Genomic DNA, 10,000 nt, shown 5'->3' with positions numbered 1-10,000 from the left:
TCACTCCAAACAGCCAATATCTCAGACCCTCCTTTAAGTGTAAGCATTGTATTTCCCTCTTCCAGGAATCAATTCCAGCTAACCGGTTTCCTGAATCCTTTCACAAAATATTACCCTGCTCACACCCCAACAGCTCGTCAGATCCCAAAAACCATTCGTCTCCATTCACTTCTATCTAACAGGCTCACACATGCCTGCTGCATGTGCAGGCCCTCGCACACAAAACCTCTTTCTCCCCCTCCCTCCATCCTTTCCTATGGTGACCCCTCCTCCTCTCTACTACAGATTTATACACCCTCCAAGTCAACCTATTTTGCTCCAGCCTCTCTAAATAACCAAACCACCTCAAAAAACCCTCATCAACCCTCTGAACAATACTTTTAGTAACTCCACACCTCATCCTAATTTCTACACTACGAATTCTCAGCATAATATTTACAGTACTCACTGCCCTTAGACACGACATCTCCACTGCCTCCAGCCTCTTTCTCGCTGCAACATTCACAACCCAAGCTTCACACCCATATAAGTGTTGGTACTACTATACTCTCGTACATTCCCTTCTTTTTCTCCATGGATAACGTTTTATGTCTCCTCATATACCTCAACGCGCCACTCACCTTTTTTCCTTCATCAATTCTATGGTTAACCTTATCCTTCATAAACCCATCTGCTGACAAATCTACTCCCAAATATCTGAAAACATTCACTTCTTTCATACTCCCAAACTCCAGTGTGATATCCAGTTCTTCTTTACTTAACTCGTTTGATACCCTCATCACCTTACTCTTATCTATGTTCACTTTCAACTTTCTTTATACATCCTCTCAAACTCGTCCAAAACCCTTGCACCTTCTGTTTAGAATCTTCCAAAAGCACATCATCATCAGCAAAATGTTAGTGACAACTCCCATTTTGTATTTGATTCCCCCTAATTTAATCCCACCCCCTCTCCCCAACACTTCTTTTACAACTCCATTTATAAATATGTTAGGCAACCATGGTGAAGTTACACATCCCTGTTTAAACCCTACTTTTACTATATATATATATATATATATATATATATATATATATATATATATATATATATATATATATATATATATATATATGCTATAAGATCACAGTAAACAGGTGATTTCAGAATATGCAAAACAGCCACTGTGAAATAATTAAGAAATTCCAAGCGCTTTCGTGACTACTCACATTATCAAGGATCAATGAAAGTAGAGCATTAAAGGAAGGTATATAAAGGGTCTAGCCCACACCTCACTATCAGATCCCACAACAAAAGAACACCTGACACGTGACTCTTAAGAAAGGGAACACTGCAGCAGGCCCGCCGGCCCAACTAGACAGGTCCTTCACACAACCCACCAACAAACTATTCTACCCAAAAAATAAGAATTTTTAAAATTATTATTTGTCCAATGTATTATTAAATTCTTCCCAAATTCTATTAATTATAAATGGATCTAATTCATATAAACCAAAGGAAATATTCATATTATTGTCAAAACTGATTTTTATGAAACAAGATTCAATTATATTCCTGTCGACCATGGACTTGCTTGATACAACTTTCTCAACTTTTTGAAAATCAATTGGATGGTTAAAATCTCTCACATGAATAAATAGAGCATTGGAATCTTGTCCAGTTCTAATGCTATATTTATGTTGTTTTAATCTTAGTTCGAGATTTTTATCAGTTTGACCGTAATAAACTTCATCGCAAATTTTACAAGGAATCTTATAGACACATCCATCAGCATTCTGGGGAGAATTCTTTATCAAAAGTTTTTTTTACTGTATCAAGATTTTTGAATATAACTTCAATATTAAAAGTCTTAAGAAGAGAAGGCATATCAACCAAGTTTTTATGGTAAGGGAGAACCAACATATTTTTAGTTGAATAAGGCTGGTTGTCCCTTTTTGGATTGTAAAAAGTATTTCTAGCAACTTTAAAAGATTTATCAGTTAAGTTTCTTGGGTATTTCAAATCATTACCTATTTCATAAATTTTGGATATTTCCTCATCTATGAACTCTGGACTACAAATACGTAAAGCTCTCTGTTTTCTCATCAATGTTTTTGAGAGCTTTACGAATTTGTAGTCCAGAGTTCATAGATGAGGAAATATCCAAAATTTATGAAATAGGTAATGATTTGAAATACCCAAGAAACGTAATTGATAAATCTTTTAAAGTTGCTAGAAATGCTTTTTACAATCCAAAAGGGGATACCCAGCCTTATTCAACTAAAAATATGTTGGTTCTCCCTTACCATGAAAACAATACTACAGATTAGGAGAGAAGGACAACTGAAGGGAGAGGGTGAAGGAGCACCTCGAACGTTTTGATGCAGACGGAGTTCTCGTCGTGGTCCTCGATGTCCTCGTCGTCAATGTACCAAGCCTTGGCAGTGTTGTCCTGTGACGTACTCATCACATACTCTCCCGTGCACAACACTCTGGTCACCCGCGACGTGTGACCTGGAGTACAACTCTACTTAGTCTTCCTCACAAAGTTCAACATTTTTCTGTTTTGGGTTATCTTAAACTTACTGTAGGTTAGTAGGATTTAGTTCTACGTTTGCAAGGATTTTATAAATTAACTGAACACTCAGCGCGGATTAAAAGGCTTGAATACCGTCTTGTTTGAGTTATTCTAGGTTAAATTACTTGATTTTGTTAAGAAATATGGGGATCTGTTCGGCTATTCTAGATTAAATTACTTATCAGCACCGTACCTCTTTAATAGCATTTGCTTTATAAATACAGCCAGGTATAGAAGTTTGAAACACAAATTTAAAAAAAAATGTATAAATTTAGCTTGAATAAAGCTTAATTATTTTTCTATAGAATTAGAAGCATGAGAGGAATAAAGAAGATGCAGAGATGCGAAGGTGTGTGTGTGTACTCATCTAATTGTAGTTATACGGATCGAGACTCAGCTCCTGGCCCCGCCTCTTCACTGAACGCTACTAGGTCCTCGTATTAAAGCTATGTATGGTTCCTGCCTCCACTACATCGCTCGCCAGACTGTTCCACTTCCTGACCACTCTATGACTGAAGAACTGCTTCCTAACATCCCTGTGACTCATCTGAGTCTTTAACTTCCAAGAGTGACCCCTTGTTTCTGTGCCTCCTCTCTGGAACATCCTGTCTCTGTCCACCTTGTCTATTCCACGCAGTATTTTGTATGTCGTTATCAAGTCTCCCCTATCCCTCCTGTCCTCCAGTGTCATCAGACCGATTTCCCTCAACCTTTCTTCATAGGACATTCCCCTTTGTGTGTGTGTGTGTGTGTGTGTGTGTGTGTGTGTGTGTGTGTGTGTGTGTGTGTGTGTGTGTGTGTGTGTGTGTGTGTGTGTGTGTGTGTGTGTGTGTGTGTGTGTGTGTGTGTGTGTGTGTGTGTGTGTGTGTGTGTGTGTGTGTGTGTGTGTGTGTATGTGTGTGTGTGTGTGTACTCACCTAATTGTACTCACCTAATTGTGGTTGCAGGGGTCGAGACTCAGCTCCTGGCCCCGCCTCTTCACTGATCGCTACTAGGTCCTCTCCCTCTCTGCTTCCTGAGCTTTGTCATACCTCTTCTTAAAACTATGTATGGTTCCTGCCTACACTACTTCACTTGCTAGGCTATTCCACTTCCTGACGACTCTATGACTGAAGAAATACTTCCTAACATCCCTGTGACTCGTCTGAGTCTTCAGCTTCCGGTTGTGACCCCTTGTTTCTGTGTCCCCTCTCTGGAACATCCTATCTCTGTCCACCTTGTCTATTCCCCGCAGTATCTTGTATGTCGTTATCATGTCTCCCCTGACCCTTCTGTTCTCCAGTGTCGTCAGTCCGATTTCCCTCAACCTTTCCTCGTACGACATTCCCCTGAGCTCTGGGACTAGCCTTGTTGCAAACCTTTGTACTTTCTCTAACTTCTTGACGTGCTTGACCAGGTGTGGGTTCCAGACTGGTGCTGCACACTCCAATATGGGCCTAACATACAGTGTCTTGAACGATTCCTTATTAAGGTATCGGAACGCTATTCTCAGGTTTGCCAGGCGCCCGTATGCTGCAGCAGTTATTTGGTTGATGTGTGCCTCCGGTGACGTGCTCGGTGTTATGGTCCCCCCAAGGTCTTTCTAGAACCCTGAGTGAGGTCTGTAGTCTTTGTCCACCTAGCCTATACTCTGTCTGCGGTCTTCTTTGCCCCTCCCCAATCTTCATGACTTTGCATTTGGCAGGATTGAATTCGAGAAGCCAGTTTCTGGACCACATGTCCAGCCTGTCCAGGTCTCTTTGCAGTCCTGCCTCATCCTCATCCGATTTAATTCTTCTCATCAACTTCACATCATCTGCGAATAGGGACACTTCAGAGTCTATTCCTTCCATCATGTCGTTCGCATATATCAAAAATAGCACTGGTCCTAGAACTGACCCCTGTGGGACCCCGCTCGTCACAGGCGCCCACTGTGATACCTCTTCGCGTACCATGACTCATTGCTGCCTCCCTGTCAGGTATTCCCTGATCCATTGCAGTGCCCTCCCTGTTACATGCGCCTGATCCTCCAGCTTCTGCACTAATCTTTTGTGGGGAACTGTGTCAAAGGCCTTCCTGCAGTCTAGGAAAACGCAATCAACCCACCCCTCTCTCTCATGTCTTACTTTTGTTACCTTGTCATAAAACTCCAGGAGGTTTGTGACACAGGATTTGCCTTCCATGAACCCATGCTGGTTTTCATTTATAATCTTGTTCCGTTCCAGGTGTTCCACCATTCTCCTCCTGATAATCTTCTCCGTGACTTTGCACACAATACATGTAAGAGACACAGGTCTGTAGTTTAGTGCCTCATTTCTGCCTCCTTTCTTAAATATGGGGACTACATTCGCTGTCTTCCATTTCTCAGGTAGTTGCCCAGTTTCAAGGGATGTGTTGGAGATTGTGGTGGGGCACGCACAGCATTTCTGCTCCTTCTCTTAGGACCCATGGGGAGATGTTTTCCGGTCCCATCGCCTTTGAGGTATCAAAGTCACTTAGCAGCTTCTGCACCTCCTCCTCGGTTGTTCGTATGTCATCCAACACTTGTTGGTATATTCCCTCTTGATGTTCCCTTCTGTGCTGTCTTCCCACAGCCCTTCCTGTCTCTACTGTAAAAACTTCCTTAAATCTCCTGTTTAGCTCCTCACGTACCTCCTGATCATTTCTTGTGAGTTCTCCACCTTCTGTCCTCAATCTGATCACCAGGTCTTCGACTGTTGTCTTCCTCCTGATGTGGCTATACAACAGTTTTGGGTCAGTCTTGATTTTCGATGCTATGTCATTTTCATACTGTCGCTGGGCCTCCCTCCTTACCTGTGCATACTCGTTCCTGGCTCTGCGACTGATCTCCCTATTTTCGTGGGTTCTCTGCCTTCTGTACTTTTTCCATTCTCTATTGCACTTTGTTTTTGCCTCCTTACACCGTCGGGTAAACCAGGGGCTCGTTCTGGTCTTCCCATTGTTTCTGTTGCCCTTGGGAATAAACCTTTCCACTGCCTCCTTGCATTTTGTTGTTGCATATTCCATCATTTCGTTTACTGGCTTTCCTTCCAGTTCTCTGTCCCACGGAATCTCCTGCAGGAAGTTCCTCAACCCTATGTAGTCCCCTCTTTTATAGTCAGGCTTTTCCCATTCAACTACTGTTACTCTCTTCACTTGCAACTCTACTATGTATTCAAAGCACAGAACCATGTGGTCACTAGCTCCTAGGGGACTCTAATATGTGATGTCCTCAATGTCTGAACTGCCCAGGGTGAACACAAGGTCCAATCTTGCTGGTTCATCCTCCCCTCTCACTCTGGTAGTGTCCTTAACATGTTGGTGCATGAGGTTTTCTAGCGCCACATCCAACATCTTGGCTCTCCATGTTTTGGGACCCCCATGTGGCTCCAGGTTTTCCCAGTCAATCTCCCTGTGGTTGAAATCCCCCATAACCAGCAACTTTGCTCTGCTGGAGAGAGCTCTTCTTGCCACCTCAGCAAGTGTGTCCACCATTGCTCTGTTGCTCTCTTCATATTCCTCTCTTGGCCTCCTGCAGTTCTGTGGTGGATTATACATCACTGCAATGACCACCTTGTGCTCCCCAGACTGAAGTGTACCTACTATGTAGTCTCTTTCTCCCGTCTCGTCTATGCCTCCCATTTTCTCGAATTTCCATCTGTTTTTTACGAGCAGAGCAACCCCTCCTCCCCCTCTGCCCCTTCTATCTTTCCTCATGATCTGGTATCCTGGTGGGAAGATTGCATCTGTTATTGTCTCCATGAGCTTTGTTTCTGTAACTGCTATGATGTCTGGGGACTTCTCATTGATTCTTTCTTGCCATTCCTCATGTTTATTCGTTAATCCATCTGCATTTGTGTACCAAACCTTCAACTTCTGTTCTAATACTGTAACTGTGGTGCGGGGGGTGGGAACAGTGGGATTGGTGTATGATGGTTGGTTTGGATTGTTCAGTTGCCTTGGGGGTGTCGTGTCATAAGTTTCCCCTTTAGCTTCGTCTAGCCCATAGACAAAAACTGATCTCTTCCTTTCCACCTCACACTGTGACTCCCATTGCATCCTCTGAGGTGTTTTAGTTCCTTCCCATGGAGTGTTCCTTCCTTCAGTCCCTTCCCTAGCTAAGGCCCCTATGCTCATTGGTTTGTCCTTCCTGCTCACCTGTTCCTGGCCCCCACAGGTGTCTGGTAAGGTCCCTGCACATGTCCTAGTTCCTTCAATTTCTTCCCTCTCATTCCGTCCTAGTGCGCTCCCTGTCTTTGTTTTGGCCCCATGTGGGTTTGACAGGACCTCTGCATACAGTTTAGCTTCCATGCTCCCTTCAGACCCATTGTCTGTGTCTGATGTAGCCATTGCTGATGCTACATCTGTAATATCTTTGTCTCTATGCTGTTTCAGATGTCTCAGCTCCTCTTCTAATCTCTGTATCTTGTTTTCTGCTGCTGTGGCATGTTGCTTCCACCTTCTGCATTCTGCTGCTAACCTCTCCTCCATCTTAGTTGCAAGCTCATCTAGCCTCCTTCCCCAGTCTTCCTCCCTTTTTCTGAGCTCTGCCTCCCAGTCCTCCCTCCCAGATTCGCCCTTCAGGCCCCTTGTTCTCATCCTAGTTCTAGGTTCCCCCATTGCTCCACAGAAGGGGGAGAGGTGGTTAGGGGGAGGGGAATAGATGGTTAGGGGGAGTGGGGATGGATGGTTATGGGGGAGAGGGAGGATGGTTATTGGAGGGGGAGAGGTAGTTGGGGGTGGGGGTTAGATGGTTTGGGGGAGGGGTTAGATGGTTGTGTGTGTGTGTGTGTGTGTGTGTGTGTGTGTGTGTGTGTGTGTGTGTGTGTGTGTGTGTGTGTGTGTGTGTGTAGGAAAGCTAGAAAACCAACAAATTAAAGAATGGGACACATGTGTAACACTTGGGAATCTTTATCGAGGAAAGTTTGGCTACACAGTAACTTCATCAGTCAATACACAGAAGAACGGCACAAAAAGAGGAGTGGGTTGAAGTAATCAAACCCGACTGATTACCTCAAACTCCTCTTTTTTCACATTTTTTTTTATATTTGACTGATGAAGCCACTCTGTGGTGAAACGTTTCCTCAATACCGATTACCAAATATTACACAAGTGTCTCATTCTTCGAGATAGTTGATGCAGGAGAGGTGCATGGAGAGAGCGTCAAATAAAGTGGAAGGGGCAGGTGAAGAGGTGCTGTCCACTACCACTCAATAATATACCATAGTAGGTGTAGAGACAGTCACAGGTGATGATGTCCCACTTCCTGAGGGTGTTGTCGGCTGAGCCTGTGATGACGTAGGTGTCGAACACTGACACACAGGTGACGTAGCCTGTGTGTCCTCTGTGTAGGGTACATCAAGGTTATTGTTAGAGTCCCTGGGAAGGTACACAGGAATTATAGCAAAGTAGCCTACTATGTGGGTATACTAGGTTTATATATATATATATATATATATATATATATATATATATATATATATATATATATATATATATATATATATATATATATATATATATATATATATATATATATATATATATATATATATATGTCTTGCCGAAGAGGTAAAATTGGTCAGTTAGCAAGAACTGATTTGAAATTAAATCCTTTCTAACATTTTCTCTTTGACGTTTAAAGATACATATTTTAATTTAGGTCAATGTAAATTTAATAATTTTGTACCAAAAGAACCTTAGAAAACTTACCTAACCTTATTATAACAAGATCAATTTAATTTAGCTTAATCCAACTAAATATATTTTAGATAAGTTTACAATAATTTAATAATAAACAAACACAATGAAATATATTTGTTTTCGTTAGATTCAGAATAATTTTTGCAAAATTACTGCATACACAAATTTTCGCTTGCCTTATTCGGCAAGAAGAGCGTTGCTATTTAAGCTAAAAGAGCAAGTTTTAGTTATTCGGCACGACACACACAGACACAGACACACACACACACATACACATACACATACACACACACACATGCACACAAACACACACACATGTCCCCCCTATCTCTCCTGGAGGACAGGAGAGATAGGGGGGACATGATAACGACATACAAAATACTGAGAGGAATTGACAAGGTGGACAAAGACAGGATGTTCCAGAGATTGGACACAGTAACATGGGGACACAGTTGGAAGCTGAAGACACAGATGAATCACAGGGATGTTAGGAAGTATTTCTTCAGCCACAGAGTAGTCAGTAAGTGGAATAGTTTGGGAAGCGATGTAGTGGAGGCAGGATCCATACATAGCTTTAAGCAGAGGTATGATAAAGCTCACGGCTCAGGGAGAGTGACCTAGTAGCGATCAGTGAAGAGGCGGGGCCAGGAGCTCGGACTCGACCCCCGCAACCTCAACTAGGTGAGTACAACTAGGTGAGTACACACACACACACACACACACACACAAACACACGCACACACACACACACACACACACACACACACAGACACAGACACACACACAGACACACACACACACACACACACACACACACACACACACACACACACACACACACACACACACACACACACACACACACACACACACACACACACACACACACCTCATGATACCAATACACTCAGTTTCCGGGCCACCAATGGACCAGGCTCGGGCCGTCTTGTCCTCAGAACCGGTGACGAGGATAGACTCATCGTCAGAGGCAGCGACACAGTTAATACCTCCGTCGTGGTCACACAAGGTTTCCAGTGGGTACTTGCGGATGTCTCTGCTGCCCGTGGTGCCCATCCTGCGGCCCCTCCTGCTGCCCACCGACGGGCAAGAAGAAAAAAATGTTGACTGATGGGTAGATGGTGTTATAATCATGAAGGACATACAGTCTCTGGATGGGAGGGTGGGGTGTTAAGAGAGAATGAAGTTTGATCATATACTGGATCATGAGACCTTCATTAGCATGAAGGTACCTACGGGAGGGAGGTGACAGGGCGTATGTTGGTGTATAGTGTCAGCTGCAACACAAGCTGCCCAGCTGCTGACAAATTATTCTTGGCACCGATACCTAACATTGTTGATGCGACAGGTACCATACACAATCACAAACCTAGACATGAAATACACATACACTAACATAGACATAATATATACACATACAAACTTATATATATATAGGTGGTTCGTACGTCAGTTTGCGTGAGGCCAGCAGTAACAGCCTGGTTGATCAGACCCTGATCCACCATGCGGACTGGTCTCAGACCGAGCCACGGGGGCTTTGACCCCCGAAACCCTCTCCAGGTGTGTGTGTGTGTACTCACCTAGTTGAGGTTGCAGGGGTCGAGTCCAAGCTCCTGGCCCCGCCTCTTCACTGGTCGCTAATAGGTCACTCTCCCTGAACCATGAGCTTTATCATACCTCTGCTTAAAGCTATGTATGGATCCTGCCTCCACTACAACGCTTCCCAAACTTCCACTTCCTGA

General features: G+C 43.5%; 1 protein-coding gene across 1 annotated transcript in view; it reads right to left on the bottom strand.

Moving 5' to 3' along the window:
* Positions 1–9,351, bottom strand: part of LOC128690330 (WD repeat-containing protein 86-like) — a 35,627-nt gene extending 26,276 nt beyond the window's left edge. Inside the window, exons 1-3 of the mRNA XM_053779029.2 lie at positions 9,130–9,351; positions 7,760–7,881; positions 2,349–2,494 (exon numbers count right to left, since the gene is read on the bottom strand). Coding sequence (XP_053635004.1) covers positions 2,349–2,494; positions 7,760–7,881; positions 9,130–9,314 — 453 coding nt within the window. The 5' untranslated portion in view covers positions 9,315–9,351. The remainder of the gene's footprint in view (positions 1–2,348; positions 2,495–7,759; positions 7,882–9,129) is intronic.
* Between the last annotated feature and the right edge of the window lie 649 nt (positions 9,352–10,000).

This window comes from Cherax quadricarinatus, chromosome 1, assembly GCF_038502225.1.
Source record: "Cherax quadricarinatus isolate ZL_2023a chromosome 1, ASM3850222v1, whole genome shotgun sequence".
Classification (NCBI taxonomy): Eukaryota; Metazoa; Arthropoda; class Malacostraca; order Decapoda; family Parastacidae; genus Cherax; species Cherax quadricarinatus.
This window is presented reverse-complemented; position numbering and strand designations above follow the sequence as displayed.